The 20698-nt window shown below is 28.3% G+C and overlaps 2 protein-coding genes and 2 pseudogenes across 2 annotated transcripts; 1 reads left to right on the plus strand and 3 right to left on the minus strand.

Moving 5' to 3' along the window:
• The first annotated feature begins 1501 nt into the window (after positions 1-1501).
• On the plus strand, positions 1502-5169 carry LOC132925987 (uncharacterized; annotated as a pseudogene).
• A 612-nt stretch (positions 5170-5781) lies between these two features.
• Positions 5782-7873, minus strand: LOC132925988 (zinc finger MYM-type protein 1-like). Its single transcript, XM_060990342.1, has 2 exons — positions 6231-7873; positions 5782-5926 (listed from the first exon to the last, which is right to left on the minus strand). The coding sequence occupies exons 1-2, from the start codon at positions 7871-7873 to the stop codon at positions 5782-5784; spliced, it is 1788 nt and encodes a 595-aa protein (XP_060846325.1).
• Positions 7874-13600: 5727 nt separating this feature from the next.
• On the minus strand, positions 13601-16626 carry LOC132925989 (uncharacterized; annotated as a pseudogene).
• Positions 16627-17867: 1241 nt separating this feature from the next.
• LOC132925990 (E3 SUMO-protein ligase ZBED1-like) lies at positions 17868-19292 on the minus strand. The gene has a single exon (XM_060990343.1). The coding sequence runs from the start codon at positions 19290-19292 to the stop codon at positions 17868-17870; it is 1425 nt and encodes a 474-aa protein (XP_060846326.1).
• Between the last annotated feature and the right edge of the window lie 1406 nt (positions 19293-20698).

Genomic DNA, 20698 nt, shown 5'->3' on the forward strand with positions numbered 1-20698 from the left:
CACATATTTTTCATGGCCGGTTAAAAATGTATGCTTCACCTGACACAAAATCCTATGAACATCAATTATTTTTAATATTAATATAAAATCATAAGCTATGGTGTTATTTATAAACTTATTAATTTTGAAAATAAAATTATCAACAAGTACGTTCTGGAAAACTTCACATGGACCAGTGGCGTTAAATCAATCCAGTTGAATCTCACTGCGTTGTTAGAGTCACGAGTGAATCAAATACAACGTCGTAATGACACTGCCACACTTTTTGACCCTTTTTTGGTATTTTGAATAGATATTTGTATGTCTTCCATAAGCTTATCAATAATAGCCATCTGTTCACACGACTTAGTTCGAAGTTTTTCTAGCTGATCTGATAAACAGGCTATGTCGTTGGCTGCCCGACACTGAACTGTTGATATATTGCCATTGATAGTGGAAAGTTCAGCCGTAAGTTTTGCGTGTCGTTCGTGGAGACAGTGGTTCTCGCCGTCGGCCCTGTCATTTTCGGAACGGAGCCAGTTAAGTTGGTAGAGCAGCGCCTTTCCCCCGATGTCTTCACCATCAGTGTCTTCCGACCGGGCATTTTGCAGACATCCTGACACTACTACAGACTTGATATAACCTGGTTCCGTAGAATATCTCTGCCAGTCAAACGTGGGCATCACTTCCTTGACGTGAAACACCGATAACTGGGCCCGATTCAACGTCCGGGACTCAAGCTCCGCATACCGGTCACGTATGAACATGTGCTCACGGGCCAGCACCATACCAATCTGTGTCACACGGTTGCTAAAGACATTGTCTACAAAAGACCGAAAATCTGTCAAAACGTCGCTTGTGACACGCATTAACAAATCACCGCGGTCACAAGTATTCACAGCCACGTCTCGAAAGAACTGTTGCATACTGACGTTCTCTTCTACAGTTACTAGTGCCGACTTAAGTATGCAATCAGCCTCAGTGTCTGGAACAGGCAGCTGCGGGTAGATAACTTGTTCCGGTTTTTCGTTATTATTGGAAAAGAACAATCCACACATTTCGTCTTCATTTGGAAGCTCATTTTGTAAACAACATTTGTTTGGCTGCCGTTCTTCCGTGCAACCCAGTTGTTCGTCTTTTAAACGCTCTTTCTGACAACATGTTTTGTTATCTTCGGATTCTTCTTTGGTACAACAGACTTTTTCGCCGGATCTTAGTGTACAAATTAACAACTTCAATTGACTCAGTTCGTCATCACTTCGTCGACTAGAGCACGTCAATTTTGCCAACGTTTGTCTTGCACATTTGTACGTTGCCGACTCACGCAAAATATTGTCGTCCGTGCACCTTTCCCACGCCTCCAGCAAAAGTTTTTCGTATTGATTTGTACTTGTCATTGTTGATTTAGTGTAAACAATTTAATATAAATTAAAATTTACAGAGATTTTAATTGGTTCTGTTCATAAAAATTTGATAAAATGTTTATTCGTTGTCGATCTGTTTGTTTCTATAGTAACCGAGTATGAGATTATTTGTCTCAAATAGCTAGTAGGTATACAGACAGTATCTATATTTAAGATATTTTTCAATTATGTGTTTTTGTATTATTGTAATCGTTATACTTCTCATATTTTAAGTAACCCAACGTATTATTTGTGATTTCCAAAAACTATTTTAAAAACTACTTTAGTAGTTAAGTATGAGATAAAAATTAAAGCTTTACTAATTATTAATAATTATGTATTTTAATACAATACAATTAAATATCGGATTTAAAAAAATATTTATTTTACTGACCAACAACCGTTTTAATATCTATAACTGTCTATTGTTAATCTATTATATGATCAATTTAAAATGGTGACATAATTTTTCAGAGTATAATAGATATAAAAAATTTTAATTATACACTTTATTATTATTCATTACCAAGGCTGTGAATTTAATGAACTTAAAAATATGTTCTAAAAATTATTAAAATTTAACTTTTATTCTTATTTTTTTATTAATTTTAGTTAAAATATTGGTAATATTACAAATTGGTATGCTTGCAAGAGTATATGACTTATTGGGCTTGACTAGTCTTGATCTTCATCGTATACAAGATCTATAAAAAAATATATGCTTAGAATAGAATAAGTTTCTATTTAAAATTATACATGTTATACCTTTACAGTTGTTATTGCCAACAAAGTTTTATATAAAGAAAACGAGCGTTCTACGTCTGATGATGGTATTGGGACAAACTTGAAATACGTTATGTCACTACTGATTAAATCTTCTGATATATCCAAACCTAGATTCTCCTTTTCGCCGGTTAATATTTTTGAAATCTTTTATTTTTGTTGAGAATTGTTTGTCATTTTTACTTACAGTTTCGACAATTTCACTATAATATATTGCGGCAGAAATTCGCAATTCGTAATTAATTTACAGAAGTCCCTGTAGTTACAAATTTCTTAGAGAGCAAAATATACTACCATGTGTCAATACTATTAGAAAGTATTTATTAGCATTCAAAAATTATTGTGGTTTTGACTAAGTTTTATAAGAGAATGGAGTTTTGTTAGTAGATGAAGTTAATTCAGTATATTCAAGTATTTCAGTATTTCAGTTAATAGTCGCATATTAACTTACACATACTTGGAAGATTTTGGTGGAGAGATACCAAATCGAGAAGGTGTAAAGGCCATGTTTTGGTATTTATGTGGAGAAGTCTTGCTGATAATTTTACCCAACCAGTGGCGGTATTTACCTCCAAGGGTTCAGTGAAAGGTGTTTTAAATATCTCATCTAAAATAAAAATATATTATGTTTTTTTATTAAAATATTTGTATTACCTAGGTATTGATTTGACTAAATTAGTTTTAAAGGCAATAATGCTATAAGAAGATGAAAATGTAGAAGTAATAAGTTTGACTACTGATGGTGCTTCTTCAAATAGGACGATGTGCTATGAACTAGATGAACTAAGCATCAGTGGAAAAATGGGACAACTAAATAATTACTTTTTAAATCCGTTGATTGACCAACATAAAATATTTATCTTTAGCAATGCTCCACATATTATTAAAACAACAAGAAATCGCCTGCACGATCAAAACATTTTAAGGACAAGCTAAAATTTAAACAGGGTAGATGTATAAAAAAAACTACAAACAATAGAAAACTATCTCACTTTCAGATTTATTCATCAAAATCATCTATAAAATGGGAATATTATCATTCAATATTTAAATTAGAAAAAAATAGGATAATACAAGTATGCCCTAAAATAAACAAATACTTTGTTATTTTAAACAATTTAATTAAAATGAAGGTCAAGTTTGCAACACAGCTAAATAAAAATAACAGAATATTTTATAATTAAGTACGATATTAAAAAAAAATACTTTTTTAAACTTCATTGAATTGTTCAGATATTTAGCAAGTCTATGACTGTCGGAATCAGCTTTTATAGAAATAGGGAAAATGAACTTTTTAAAAACTCTAAAGAAACAAAACAGTTTACTCTGCTTTTAAATTATTTATTTGACGCGCTAAATGGTACAAAAATGAAACAAAATGTTGTGTAATATTTTCTCTTATTTTAGTATATTTAAGCTTTTGTAACAGGTATGTTTTATTTTTGAAAAACTATTTATGTAAAATGTGTGTTGTAAAAGAGTGTAAATAATTTCTTGACTTTTTTATTTAACAATCGTAGATTCTAAATAAAGCGATGGAATGGTAAGATTCTTGGGAAATAGATGTGAATCAAGAGCTGATAAAAGATAATTAATTTTAATACGTCAAATATCTGAAGGACTTGGAGTAACCAGCGCCGGATCTAGGGAGGGGGCGAACCGGGGCACTTGCCCCGGAAGTTTTGGTCGGGGCGCGCCAAATTACAAAATAAGTTGTGTATATATTATATGTATATTAATAGTTTTTATTCATTTTATGATAAAAGTATTATACAAATTACAATTTCTATTTCCATTTGACTTTATGGTTATAACAACAATGGGAAAAACTTAAAAACCCAATCGAAATTATTTGTCTACTAAATATATTTTCTGCGCCTCATTGTAGTATATTTTATTGCTAATAGCATATCTACAAACTATAAATTACGATAATCAGATAACACATGATGTTAAAATCCGATTAACAATACTGATAAATTATTTTTTCTTCGACATGTAACAACTATCAAATTCATATTTAGTTTGTGTCAAGATACTGTCGACTGTTGCTATACATTAATAATATTGGTATTATACATTTATACTATTATGGATGAAATAAAAAAATCAAAAAAATAATTATCTGGTTATGCTTTCAAGAAAAAGGCCGATGAAAAAAAACTCGAGAAGAAACAATCAGCATTATTTTTAAATACTTGGCTTCAAGATGGTAATAGACAAACAGGTAAATTATTTTTATTATTAAATAGTTTATTCTTAATTTATTAAAATAAATATTTTATATCTTAGTTTTAATATTTTTTTGTTAATTATTTTAAGTTAAATGTTATATTAAAGAATCATGAAATAAATAAAAAATAATTTGGCTAACTCAATATAATTAATGGTATTAATGGTAATATTCTTATTTCTCTTGGTGAATATCCTTTGCCATATTCAACAAAAATTAAATACTAAGACGATAATTATAAATTCATTTGTTTTATTAAATTTGGAAATAGGTTTTATATTTTTAAAGTAAATTGTAAATATAATACTTAAATAAGTATTTTATCATCGTGTTGGCAATATCTGTATAGAAAGCATTGGCCTTTATATTGAATATAATATTAACGTTTGTTATTTGCATAATATTTATAATATAAATTAAATAATAGATACAATTTAATAAAACAGTTCATAATTTATTGTTTCAATAGAACTTGAAGGTCTAGAGACTGAAACTATAGAAAATAAATTACCAGAATATAATGATGGGTCTGAATGGTCTGATAATGTTTTAATAAACAGTGAACAAAATTTTGAAAACATCATTGACAATTTACCATCAACTTTAGATTACAAAGACCCTAGTTCATGGCCAAATTTACTTTTAGATTCCCATAGGTCATACATAATAAAATCAAGATTAAACTATAATGAAAATTTAAAATTTATAAATTCAGAAAGAGAAGGCAGGTCTGTTACACCCAATTGGTTTATTAAGAAACTTACAAATTGACAATCATGTCGCTGTACTTGGTTAACTTATTCTACTTCTACAAATTCTCTTTTTTGTGTTCCATGTAAACTTTTTCATCATTCAAATAATACAAACCTATCAAATTCAAAATTGGTAACCGATGGTTTTATAAATTGGAAAAAATCTTCAGAAAGATTTTTGGAACACGAAAATTCAGTTCTTCATAGACAAAATGTTTGTACTTTAAAGTCATTAAAAATATCATTAAATACAGGACAAGGGAGTATTGATAAAGAATTACAAAATCTAATAAAAACTGAAGAAAATCATTGAAAATTAATTTTGAAAACTATTGTTGATATTATTATGCATTTAGCATCTGAAGGAAGCAGTGGCGTAGCTGGAGCTCAATCAAGGGGGAGGGGCTATTTAAAAATTGTAATACACCACAAGTCCACAAAATATTGTGAGGAATTCAAAAGTTTCCATTAATTATTTTTAACCGTATATTAATGTTTAATTAATTGCTTACCATTTATTTGCTGTTATAAAAAAAATGTATGATATACATATTATATTAAATTCTAAAGTCATGTAACACTCTTACCGCGGCAGTACAACAAATCAGAAAAAAAATATTTACAACAATTTTCATAGTAATATAGATCTATTTTTTACTCTTGAAAATTGATCTATGATTGATTCAACGTCCACTTCAATATCCCTATGGATATTTAATAAAGCCAAACCAGTTAGTCGTTCCTCACCCATCTTTGCTCTTGACCAAGTTTTTAATCTAAAACAAAGCATCATGCAACAGCGTAAAAGCAAAATCGAATTTAAGCAATTTATTTATTTATAATATATTATATAAATAAATATGCATAATTATTAATTATAAGTAGTGAATAATTTATGAATAATAAGTAATAAGAATAACTAACTACTAAATAAATGTTTAATAATTATCTTAGTAAATAACATAGTCTTAACTGAAGAATATTGAAGCAGTAATTTATAGTTCTAAAAGTTTGTAGTTTAAAGTCTAGTAATAAAGCATTAGGGAAATTTAACAAAAATAAATAGCTTAAAGATTTTACCTGCGCAAAGTGGAAAAGCTGCGTTCAGCAGTTGCTACACTAATTGGCAAAGAAGCAAGAATGTGAAGGAAAGAACTAATATTAGAGTAAATCATATCAGAACACTCATCAATTACTTCTATGATATTTGATGGTAGACCATTACCACCTTTGTAATGGATCCATTTGGTATACCACAATTCTATTTCTGACTCAAACAGCACATCTGTGGTATCTTTATAAAATGAATATTTATTTTTTATTTCATTAAATATTTCTTTCCTTTCGTTGTTCGTCAACTTTACTAAATGCTTAGGAACTAATTTGGTTATAGCTTTAAGTGTCTGGTTTTCATGATTTCCAAATCTTCTACACATGTCATTAATAATACCGTCTAATAATGGAATGAAAATAGTAATTTTGTAAAACTGTTCACAACTATTTACATTGAGTGGATTTGATCTATTGTTCTGTTTACCAGCAATCCTTGGTATTTTTATATCTATATCTAGTTCTTCCATCAGATCTTTGCATTCATTAAAAATAGTTTGAAAGTTAGTATCACAATCTGAACGGTTGTTCTTAAGAATTGAAATTATATTTTCAATGACTTCAGAAGAAGTTAATATATCTTGGTTTTTTCCTTGTAGTGTCTTACTTGCGTGATACGTCACAGCTAATACAGATGATAATGAGTAGAGAGAAATTATAAATTCACAGTTCGAAATTGAAAACAAAAGGGTTTTGGCTTTAGAAGATGATACTATATCATCCCATTTTGATATAGATGTAAGTGCATTAATAACCTCAGGTAATGACATTTTAAAATGCAACACACTATCATGCCTTTCCACCCACCTGGTCTGACAAATACTTACAAATTGTTTTTTGAGCATTTTTTTTAAAATGAAATTGCGTTTAGCTGATGCGTTAAAAAAAGATATAACTTGTTCCATGATACCAATACAGTTACGAATGGATTGAACTGTAGATGACTTTGAAATTGATAGATTCAGAGCATGATTATTGCAAGGACAATGAATTGCATTTTTTGTTGACTGCTGAATACGCTGAACAGCCCCAACTATAGTAGAAACCATCACTGCACAGCCATCAGTAGCAATACCTACACAATTATCAAATTTTAAGCCAAGTTTGGACATCATTTGTATAACTATATCACCAAAAAATTCTCCAGTCAATTTTGGTTCTATCTGGTTTAAATCTACTTCATCGCTGTCTTCATTGTCATTGTCCATAGATGAATGACAATCAATAAATGTAACAAATCTTTCAAAAACTTTTCCCGAGTAAATATATCTGATATTTAAACTCATTTGAAAGACTGTTGAGACATCAGTTGTTTCATCGAATATAATACTGTAGTACTTAGCCTGTTCAGTATCTTTAATGATTTTAAATATAATTCCTTTTCTAATACACTCTATTAATTCATTTTGAATTGTGGGACTTATATAAGTTGCTTTTGCATTATTATTTTTTAAATGATTTTCAAGAGTTTTGTCACCTGATAAAATTCTAAACTTTAAAATTTCTCGGAAGTTGCCTTCATTAATAACAGTTTCTGATGAATGAGGTTCAGAAGAAAGTATACCATAATCTTTATGTCCTCTTAAAGCAATATTTTGGCGTCCTAAGAACATGATACTCTCAATAATTGGTACTAAGCGCTCTCTATTTTCTTTAATTTATTTCATACGTTCAGTATCAATTATGTTAATTACAACTTTATTTGGGTTTGAAAAAGTTTTTTGAAAATCGAAAGAAAATTGAACACAATTTTTATGATAGTCATTATTTTGATGTGTTTCTAATAGCCCATCTTTTCCTAATAGTTTGGCAAACTGGTTTAACGGCTCAGTAATAAGTCGTTTCAATTTTTCTGTACCCCTTCGACCGCCATGCTTAGATGTTAGGAAAAGTACACAGTACTTACAAAATAATCCATTTTTTGATCTTGAATATTCAAGCCATGTAAATTGTTCAAAGTGATTTTTTCTTAAATAACGCTTAAGTTATTTACCATTTTTGTTTGAATAGAAAATGGGTAGATAAAATGTTCATCTGGCACATTTGAACGTTTTAACAAGGAAGCTTTAGTATGGTCATCTATATTTAATCCAAACAAATTTCCAATATCTAATTCTTCTGAAACGTAAAAAGGCATAAAAATAATAGTATAATAAAATAAAAATCTGAAATAGGTACCTACTAAAATATGAAAATTAAAATTATACCTACCATTAATGTTGATTATCATCAATTTGTTTTTTTTCATCATTTTCTAATGTTTCACTTTTTTTAGTAGGACATGAACTAAAATATTTTCATTAGATTTATTAGTTGTAAAATAATCATTTATTCTCTTCATAACGAAACAAAAAAAAAAAAAAATCAATAAATAATAAACAAAACAGTTGTAAAATGTATAGAAAAATTGGGTGCAAAACACTTAGCACTTCAGAATACTTCAGTACTTCACAGTTCGCATTAACCAACGTCTAACATTCATATTTTATAGCAATTTTCATATTATTTTGAATGTTGATATGTATATTATCAGAATTCGGCGTCTTTAGTTATCATTTTTGTACCACCAGGCTCCTACGTAAGGCGGTTAGCCTAGGATGGCAAGCTAAAAAAAAACCCAGATTATATAATAAGCTATCGTACATGGAGTGGGTGACCAATATTATAACAAATAAACTATTAATTTATATGCACCGTCGTGCTATAAAAATATATTGTAACACTCGTCATATAAAATACACAGACACAATATTATAATAAAAATACGGGCGCCCAAATAAAATAAATAGAAAATTAATATAACAGACAATCAATAATAAATAATAATAATGAACGTGATCGATATCACTGTTATCACGGATAGTATATAAACAAAATAACGATACCAATAATCTGCTAATCTCCGCCGACGACTGATACCCTCGCAGTGTGACCACCAGACTTGCTGCGTTTAATTACTGGATCCGATATCACTCTATTTTAGGTGACAGGCGCCAGGTCATTGACACACTAATTTGCGAGATATTTTTATTACGTACTTCACGTACTCGTAATGGAGCAAGGGACGAGACGAAAATTAATGACGACGTCCCGCACAACGACACAATAATAATACCTTAGACGATGCAGCGATCTTGCAACAAAAGACACGAATAAATGCGCCCACGCACCACGCACAACAGTGGCGATATCCCGCACGACAGGATATAAAAAAGAGATATAATTAAAGAAACGGTCCGCAAATGTTTTTTAATAAAACTACGTCAACGATACCGAATGACACAAAAATGGCACAAAATGGCCCACAATGAAAAACGCCGCACAAGCGACAAAGACGACGTCTCGTACGACGGTCGCGGAAGAACAGTACGTACTGTGCGTAGGTGGATGTCCACGGTTGTCTTATAGGCAAGAGAGGGGGGGCCGACTGTTGAACTTGCCGAGCTTAATCTATACAAAGGTCGTCGAACTTAGTCTCGGAATAACGCGATAGATAATAATAATATTATATCTTGAACAATTTTAGTGACTTGATAATAATACTACGATAATGTGCATAGTTGGAGGCAAACGCAATCATAACATTCATAACGCGGCTACCTCCACAATCATTTTGATGATATGACAGATGTAGATGGTATTCCGTGGTAGTGTGATCTCAGTGTATTACTACAACCGTGGTATATTAATTTAGACAAGAATTGGCGAAAAAATTATCAATACTTTTTGGTAACGTTGATAAAAATTTAAAATACGAAATAAATAATAAATATCACTTATATAAATACTATATTATTTTATTACCTATATATATACAGGATATAATCGTGATCAAAACATCAAGGAAGTGCATTTCGAGGAAATGATGAACTTGTTGAAAATATTGGAAAATCTAATCAAAGTGGTAAATTTTTAAATCTAATAAATTTAATTTCACACTATAATGAACCGTTAAAAGAACACCTTGAGCGCCATAAAAAAGGAGGTTTAACGTATTTTTCGCATGGTATTCAGAATGAATTTCTTAAAATTATATCAGATAAAACAAAAAGGGAAATAATTAGTAAAATAAAAAGTACTAAATACTATTCTATTATTTTTGACTGCACACCAGATACATCTCATGAAGAACAAATGTCAAAAATGATTCGTTATGTAGTCGCTAATGAAAACAGGTGTGAAATAGTTGAAAGTTTTCTTGGATTTATTCGTGTTTACAAAAAAACTGGTGAAGCGTTATCCGAAGATATTATAAACAGTATATTACAAAATGATTTGAGTTTAGACGACTGTCGAGGTCAGTCTTATGATAATAGAGCAAATATGGCTGGAAAATCAAAAGGCGTGCAAGCTAAAATACTTTCAAAAAATGATTTAGCAGTTTTTATTCCATGTTCTGCGCATTGTTTAAATTTAATCGGGGTAAACGCAACAAAATCAATACCTGAAATAGAATCATTTTTTTGAATTATACAAAAATTATTTAATTTTTTTTCTAGTTCCACCCAAAGATGGGATATTTTAATGGGCAATCTTCAATTATCTTTAAAGGGTTACAGTACTACAAGGTGGTCTTCAAAACAGAAAGCAGTTAGAGCATTAAACTTACAACTATCTAAGATTCTAAGGTCATTTAAGTGTTTGGTTTACTAAATGAAGAAACATTATCTGCTGAAGCTAAATTTGATGCTAAAAACTTGTTAAAAGCAATAAATAAATTTTTATTTATATGTATGCTAATCACGTGGGACAAAATTCTTAGTACAATTGATCGAGTAAACATAATATTGCAAAGTTCAAAAATAACGATTGATATGGCTGTTGCACATTTACGTAGCTTGATACAATTTTTTGAAAAATTTAGAGAAGATGGAATTGATGAAATATATATTGAAGCAGAAAAAAAAGCTGAAATTTTAGGTATTGTAACTGAGTATCAAACTAGTAGACGTCGTAAGAAAAAAAAGATGGCTGGTGAGCTTGCCGAAGATGAAATAATAACTTTAAGTGAAAAACAAAAATTCAACATTTTAATCAAATCTGCTATAGATAATATTTTATCAGGATTAAGATATTGTTTTGAGTCAATGGAAAATATTGAATCTACATTTTCATTTTTAGATGGTAAGATGTTGTTTAAAATGTCATTAAAGGATGTAAAAAACATTCAATTGACCTATGTAATAAGTATGAAAGAGACTTAAATAAAATTGAATTTATATACGAAATTGGAAGTTTTAAACAACTTACTTTTGCAACACACTACTATATGGAAATTGTTATGAAATAATAAATTTTATTTATAAAAATAATCTAAAAGATGCATATCCCAATATTTCAATAGCATATCAAATATTTTTGACTTTACCTTTAACTTCAGCATCTTGCGAACGAATTTTTAGTATGTTAAAATTAATCAAATCCTATCTTAGATCTTCAACAAATCAAGACAGACTCAACCATCTTTCAATTATTTCAATCGAAAATCAAATTGCCAAAAATTTAGATTATGACGATATAATTAACGATTTTGCCGCCAGAAAAGCAAGAAAAACCAAAATTTAATGATAAATTATTTGATTATTGTATAATGATTATTTTCATGTATTAGTTTGTAATCATTTGTATTTAAAGTTTTTTATTTAATACATATTTTTTCTAATAAATATTTTTTTCTTTTATTTGCTTTGATTTTTTTTTTAGAGTTTAACTGGTACATAAATATAATTTTGGGCATAACAAAGGGGGGGGGGTCGCTAATTTTATACTTTGCCCCGGGTAAAAAATATACTAGATCCGGCACTGGGAGTAACTATAAAGTCAACAATTCAACTTTTTCAATATCTACTAAATGAATGTAAATTTGCATATTTATTAACTGCTAAGATGAATTAAGATAATTTAGAAGTAAGATATAAATCAAACGACCATTCATCAACGGTTACATTAATTCAGTTATATCGAACGTTAACAGCACATTTCTTATTGAAGCCAAAGGTGGAAATTGTACAACTAGTGTAGGCACCTATACGTATAATATTTAATGATGGATTTCTATAAATAATAATTTTTAATTGTAGACCAAAAAGGCAAAAACATATATTTGAAATAACATATTTAAAGAATATGTTGGATGAATCATTACAAAGTGAAAAAATTGGAGTCTTTAGTTGAAGAATAGGATTGTGAAGATATTTTTATAGAACATGATTATACAAAAAGTTCAGTATTTGATTGTGATTTATATTATTTATGGGGGTAATTAAACTCATTATTTCTTATTAATTACAGAACATTTAAATAATAATAATTTTTCCTTAGATATTTAGCTAGACGTTTGAGTTAAAAAATCTAATTGTGAATTGTGTATAAACGGATTAAAAAATTGTTCTCAAGTAACTAAAAGCTAATCAGGATTAATCAATTTAAAAAGTGAAGGTTTTTCCAATTCAACCAAATTAAATTTTGTTTAAAATTCTACAAGTGTTGGAGAATTGTTTTAGTAAGCAGTTGTAAGATATTTTTGAAAACACTTGAAAGTTTTGGAACAATAAATAAATAAATAAAAAAAAATTGAATAACGTGATATGAACTTTTACAGATATGATATTTTAAATAAAACAAAACATAATTTACAGTATTTGGATTATAGGTATAGATAATATTGATGACGTCCAAACACATTTGTAAGTATACTATAGTTATAAAGTACACTAAAATTCAAAATTCAAAAAAGCTATAACAGCTATAGTATATTTAGATAATAGTATAACAATATAAATGTTACAATTGGAAGTCAATTTGATAATAATTAATATGAATACCCATTTATGAATGATAATCATATAATATACAGTAAACATATAGGTAAAGATAATGAATATTAATAATATTAAGAGGACGTTGTACCTGTATGTGTTGTCTCCGTAGTCTTACATAATGCGTATACGACATGGTAAATTTTCATTCTCTAGTTTGAATAGTGTGTTGTCAGTTTTGATAATAGGTCAAATCACTAATATCAAAACTGACAACATACTATTGAAACCTTAGATCATAATACAATTGTATATGATCTAAGTTTGAAACTGGCAAATGAATATTTACTATGTCCTACTACGTGTGTAAGATGGAGACAATAACACATGAGAGTACAACGTCCTCTTAATAAAATATTAATTTCTACATAATACATAATATGTAATTAAATAAAAAATACAATTTTTGACCCCAAAAAAATAATGAAAATGAAACAAACATAATATAATTTTTCAAAACATCCCAAATATTAAAATTATATAATAAGAAAACACTAAAAAACTTTATAAGATACAAATTATTTAAAAAAATAGCTCTGGGTTGAATACCATAGTCATTATCCGTTTAACCATAACTGCAATAGATTTTCCTCTAACAGAGGGAAGTTGTTGCACCTATTAAATTATCAATTTATTAATTACCTGTCTTTATAAATAAAATGTTTGACTTTTTAAACTTAAAGATCATAAAAACTTACAAAATATGAACGATAAGTCTTGTCACTAGATATTTTACACTCTATTTCAATTAATTCATCATATGTATTGATAGGTAATTCATTATCAAATTGTGAAAATTGAGAAAATTTTGCAGTTTCTTGTAATATTGATGATGTTTTTTCATCTTCAGCTAATTTGATTAATATGTTTTTTTTATCCATTGAGCGCATTTCATATTTTAGAGTAAGAAGTTGATGAATAACTGACTTTTTAAAAGTATTATCTGTTAACAAAAAAATTAATTTTATTTAGAATAATACTTTACAAGATAATTTAATTTAGCGAACTAAACAACTAGAAGAATTAAAATTATAATTACCATCTTGAAAATTTTTTTTATTATTTTATGTTTGATTGTTAGATGCAGATTTTTTTGTTGTAAACAATAGTAAAATATAAAATATAAAAACTATACTAAACAAAAGTTAACAATTATTTAGATACCAACCAGAGAATAGATGTTTTGGACTACCCTGGATACCAATATCTGCTGGAAATAAGTTTCGTTTTACTCCTTTAAAATAAGCAGTAATAAGAAATAATTTTTAAAAAACCAAAAAATTTAAATGTTCATACCATATGACTGAGATGAATTTATTGTTGGTGACACCCTGATATTGCCATAAGAGTTTTTTTCTAAAAAAACATAATAAGTACATGAAATTATAAAACAAAAAAAAATCAAAATTATAGTATGTATAGTTGTTAATAAATTGAATAAAAATACCAAATATCGGAGATTTTGTTGACTCAATTAGTATTTTTGATGCTGTGATATTATATGTAGAAGTATGAGGTATTTTTTCTAGGTTATCCAATACTATTATAGGACTCTTAATTTTGTCTATAAAAATATATATTTCATTTTTAAATATGGCCATTATCAGATATATTCATAAGTAGGGCTCGGAACTTAATGCACCCAATTAAAACTATTAATCATCGAATATGCACTATAAATTTCTAATATTTTTTTCTGTATCGTCAAGTTTACTTATGAACAATAAATCTAATAACCCAAAAAACATGCAAATGCAACAACTTCCGAACCCTAGTTATAATTTAATATATATGTAGCTATAAACCTAGTACCTATTTCACCTTTGTTTAGAGAAGCTTTTAATGGAGACCATCCAGCTAACAACTTTTTATTACTAGACTACTAGAGTCTGGATCTAATACAACATAAATATATAAATGTTATGTTATTGTAAGATTTAAAGACTGATTTATAAACTAGTAATATATATATGAAAATTAAAATTAAAAAATGTACCTAGGTACTCAATTGTTATGAAATGATAATTTATCATAGCAAAACAGTATAAAATTAAGGAAAATATTAATTACCTGAATGATAACGTGGAATTGAATTACTGTTGTCATCAGGTTGTTCATGGTCTAAAAAAAAACTTACATAAAGTAAAAAAAATTTAAAAAAGTTGTAAATAAAATATATTTTAATAATTTTATTAAAGAAGGTAACATCAAGTTAATTGTAACTAGTGCTCGCCATTACACGTGTAATGAACTACACGGGTACACGTGTTCTTAACTGAAACGGGATTAAGGCCCGTGTAATTAAAATACACGTACATTCTACCCGTGTACCCGACATTATCCGTGTACCTACAATCTACATACCCGAAATTACCCGTATATTTTATTTTTCACGTGTTTGTGTTGAAACTATCGTGATTTCTCAATTTTTTTTTTTTCTTTATTTTTTTATTAATAGCTCATAATAGTTAATCGAAGTGTGAGTAAAATAATAATTTAGGTAATTACTGTAGATAAATAATAAGACTTTATGATTATGTAAATAGGTACTTTAATATAAATGTAACATACAACTGAACTGCTTCAATGCAGTGGCGGCTTTGGGGGTATTTTTTTGGTGAGGCGACTTATGTATCAACCCCCCCCCCTCTTCATAACAAAAATTAAACTTCATAATAATGGAATTTAAAAATATAAAAATAATTATAACTATAATAATATACTTGTTTCGTATAGTAAATAATATAATAAAGTGAACATTTTAAAACTTGGTAGTCCTGAAAAGGACTTTTTTAAGTATACATTATACCATTGATTATAGAATAAAAGAATACATCGATTTTATTATTTTTCATATGATCACAGTTGTTAGTCCTAAAAAGAACTGTTTAAGTCCTAAAAAGAACTGGTTAAGTAAAGTATTCGCTTTCTGAATCAATATAATAAAAGACTATTCAATTTTATTATTTGTTACATGACCAGAGGATAGTCCTAAAAAGAACTGGTTAAGTAAAGTATTCGCTTTCTGAATCAATATAATAAAAGACTATTCAATTTTATTATTTGTTACACGACCAGAGGATAGTCCTAAAAAGACTTTTTAAGTAAACCTAGTCTTGAAAAAGACTTTTTAAGTAAACCTAGTCTTGAAAAAGACTTTTTAAGTAAACCAAGTCTTAAAAAAGACTTTTTAAGTATGCAATGTTCTGAAACTATGAATTAAATAAAACTATATTAAACTATTATGTTTTGTATGTTAAATTTATACTCCTATCTTTTTGATTAGCATATATGTTTATAATATTATCATAAAATGATTCTGTCTCTTTAAGTTGATAGATCAAGGACTTTTCAATTGATAGTATAGCGAGGGAACTTAAACGAATTTGTGAAATACTATTTCGAGAATAGGTTTTAATTCTTTTGAGGCAAGAGAAACTTCTTTCATTTGATACACTAGTTGATGGTATGGTCAAAATAAGAATAAATAACTTATAAACTTCAGGTAAAATGTCTTTCAATGTATCTTGTTCAATAATTTTAACCATGTCATAAATATGTAATAAATTTTGATATTTTACATCACTATACAAAACCTCCAATTCAACTTTTAATTTAATTATATCACAAAATATATTAGAATAAGTTAATTTCAAATTATTTAAAGCATTTTCTGGAAATTTACAAGAATATTCTTTAAATTTAGTTACATCAGCTAACTGTAAAAAAAGTAATTTATTTGTGTCTTGAAATCTAGTATTTAATTGCATTAGAATATTATCGATTATTTCATAAAATAATATTTTAAAATTTGATTGATTGTTAGATTCATTTCTTGTAGCTTTTGGAGGTTTTGTAAGAGTAATAGCTTGATTAAATAATTTTAAAAATTCAGACTCATTTCTTTTTTTATTTATAAGCTCACATGTTATATTTATTTTTCTTAAGCAAAATTCTATAATAACGTAATTATTATTTCGTGCATTTCTTATCAGTTTATTGCTATTTTTTGGTAATAAACACGAAATAATATTATACTTTCATAAAATAAATGATAATTCATATTATTAAAATTCGTAAAGAAGAATTTTTTTCAAATAAAATCATAAAAATGTTAAAAATTATTAGCGAAATGTTATTGTCAAGAAATATACTTTTAGCGTATTATTTGCTACAAAATTTTAGGTGAGGCGGCGCCTCACTTGCCTCACCCCCAAAGCCGCCACTGCTTCAATGACTGTAGAACAGTACACAGTTTGACGGTTTAAGATATGTGCACAATGTGCTTACAACAATCGAATACTAATATTCATTGTATATTTCAACATGAGTAAATAAATATATCTAAGAAATTGATAATTGATATTGAAAAATAATAGAATATTTATATGTTATATACTTTACTAATTTGAATTTCTTTTGAAAAAAAAAAATTATAAATTAATAAATTAATGTTGTGTTAAAATATTACGTAATATTTTGGTTAACACGAAATATAGGCCATAATAATAACTAAATAAATAAATCCAAAACTTTTAGAAAATGTGATAGATAAAAATTAAAATAACTAACAAAAACGTATAAACAAATAAATAAATAGTAGCAACAATAATATCAATAATAATAATAATGTATAGAGGTATATTGGTAAGTATTTATTCCTAAAATGTTATCAATAATAAATAAATAATAAACCAACAACAAATCACCCTCGATCTCCTTACAATAATTGTTTGTTTTGATAAAGGAAAACCAACATATTTACCGTTTCGGGCGCCAAACAACTTCTCTAAGCCGTCACAATGTTTCCAGCAGTCGAGAAACACCGTTCGGAACTTACTGACGTTGCTGGTATCCCTAAATACTTAACAGCTAAAACAACCATTAATGGATACTTCGTTGCACGCGTCTTCCACCATTCCAATGCATCAAAATCAAACCGTAATAGTGGTTCTGCCAAGTAATTTTTAAATTGAACTGTAGAATCATCTGTATTACAGTTGCCCTTATCACCGTATAGAAACGCAAGTCCCCCGAAGCTATTTTTTGTCTCAGATGTTTGAATTTGCATATCGTCATTATGTTCACTTATATCATCTAACAAACTCTTGACTCGGGTTCGAATTTCTTCTCTTGCATCTGCTGCATCATGTTCTAAATCTTTGTATTTTGGGTCGAGAAAAGATGCGATTTGTCGAGCAGACGCAACACTAGAAGGATTCCAGTTTAACTTGAAACGGTCTTTTAATTCTTGTATTACAATGTATTTGAAATTTTGAGCAATTTCATCGTCATTTATCTGAGGCTGTAAATGCTTTTCTATAACAATGTTAAGGAGAGGCCTGACCATTGAAATTGAACAATACTTTTCACCACAAAATACAGTTGTAATTATTTGTAGAGGCTTAAGTAATTTAACTATAGTTTCTATAGCTGCCCATTGGTTCTCGGTTACTTCGAACTTTTGTGCCATTGCTGCTGTAGTAACTGTGCGATCAGCAAAGACATTTGATACTGGACACCTATTTTCATAAAGTCGATCCAACATCATGAATACGGAGTTCCATCTGGTTTTACAACTTTGAATTAAACATTCCGTTGGTAAACCAAGTTGTTCTTGCTTAGTCTTTAAACATTGAGTGGCCACATTTGAATGTTTAAAATGACCAACGATTTTATTACTTAATTGAATTAATTGTTCTATTTTATCATATTTCAAACCATTGTTAATCGCAAGTTGTAAAGTATGCACGGAACATGTACGGTCATTTTTTTCTGTAATATTAGTAAGTAAATTGACAGCATTCAAAACATTTTTTGCGTTATCAGTAACTACTGCCATAACTTTTTGTTCGATTTCCCATTTACTAAAAGTAGTTTCCAACTGATTACTTAGATTGAGAGCTGTATGGCGGTCCTCCAATTGGTGAGTTGTCAGAGTGTAAGATTTTGGGCACCACTGGTCATCAATAAAATGTGAAGTAACTGTTATATACGATTCTAGAGATATTGATGACCAACAGTCAGATGTACAACTCTTGGCATTTCTTAATTCTTTTTTTATTTGTTCTTCAACCGACGATTTAAATGCTTTGAGTCTTCGTTTTATAGCTCCTTCTTTACATATTAAATAATTTGGTTCGATGATAGCCATGAACTGTTGAAACCCAGAACTTGAACAAAATGATAATGACATTTGGTTGATCGCATTCATTTTAGCTAACGCTTGGTGGATTTGTTCTGTTCTCTCAGAACTACAAATGTTATTATGCTCAAGGTTCTTATTCATAAAAGTTCTACTAGAGGCCGTTCTGGTAAAAGTGAAACGTATACAACGCTCAAGAGATGGCGTTGAATTTCATATCGCCGCCGCGGCGGTCACTCGTAACCACGCCCACTTTCACCAAAGAGGGGCTACGCGCAATAGTCTCGGGAGCGGCACATTATTATTTCACGGACCGCCGTCTAGAACGTTTCGCGTCAATGCTATTTTGTATTTATATCACTTGCGTAATTTGAAATTTGAATTTGATAAGCGCGCGCTCGCTTGTGCGTTCATAAACTAATTTTACGATATTATTTTTCGTATTATTGATTGAAGTTTCTGTTCCCTAAATATGTATGGAAATACTTAAATTAAACTATAAAAGCTATTTTACAACATAGTAATTATTTAAAAAACTATCAGTTACAATTTAATAATACTAATAGTTTATAATTTGTTGCCATCGATTAATATAATGTTTATGAATAAAATATAATTACAATTTAATTTATAGTTATAAATACAATAAATGTACATACAAATTAAACAAACCAATATATTAATCACTACATTCATTAATATAAATAAATACATACATTATTAATTTTGATGGTTTTAAACCATTTCATGCTACAAATTCGGATAATTATTGTTTTTTTTTTTATGACAATGAAAGTTTTTTATTTCCAACGCATCAAACTCTTGATTTTTAATGTACGAGTACCTAGCTGTGTTTATGAGACCGAAGTATTAAATTATATGAGTAGGTAATGCTAGAAAAAAGTCTTGCCAAAAAGTTTGATAACAAATGTGTCCACAAGTATAGTTAATATAACTATCGCAACAAAGAATATCCCCATCATTAGCCCCAACACGCTGTAAACCAACCCCATAATTTAAAAAATTTGTCTTCCACCATTTGTATGTTTTTGTCTATCAAATATTTAAATTGAATACCTTGATATTCTCTGATACTAAACCTAAGAAAATACATTTTATTTATAAATATATGACCCGGAAATTCATGTATTAAAAATTAGTTAAAAAAGCATGCACTAATACACATTTAAAATCGTCAAAACATGTAGATAATATGTTTTTAATAAATATAGATATCGAATCGAATTAAAAAAAAAAAATACCTTTTAAATAATAGGTACGATTTTACTTTCAATTTGTGTTTATTAAAAATGTAATATAATAATATAAACATTTGATAATTTTATACCTTTTACCTCGTACATTTAAAAAAAAAACTAAACATATTATAGTTGAATAAAAAATGTATAAAATAATATAAATGAATGTACTATATGTATTCATAAATTTATCTCAAATATTAGATACCAATAGAT

Source organism: Rhopalosiphum padi, chromosome 3 (assembly GCF_020882245.1).
Source record: "Rhopalosiphum padi isolate XX-2018 chromosome 3, ASM2088224v1, whole genome shotgun sequence".
NCBI lineage: Eukaryota > Metazoa > Arthropoda > Insecta > Hemiptera > Aphididae > Rhopalosiphum > Rhopalosiphum padi.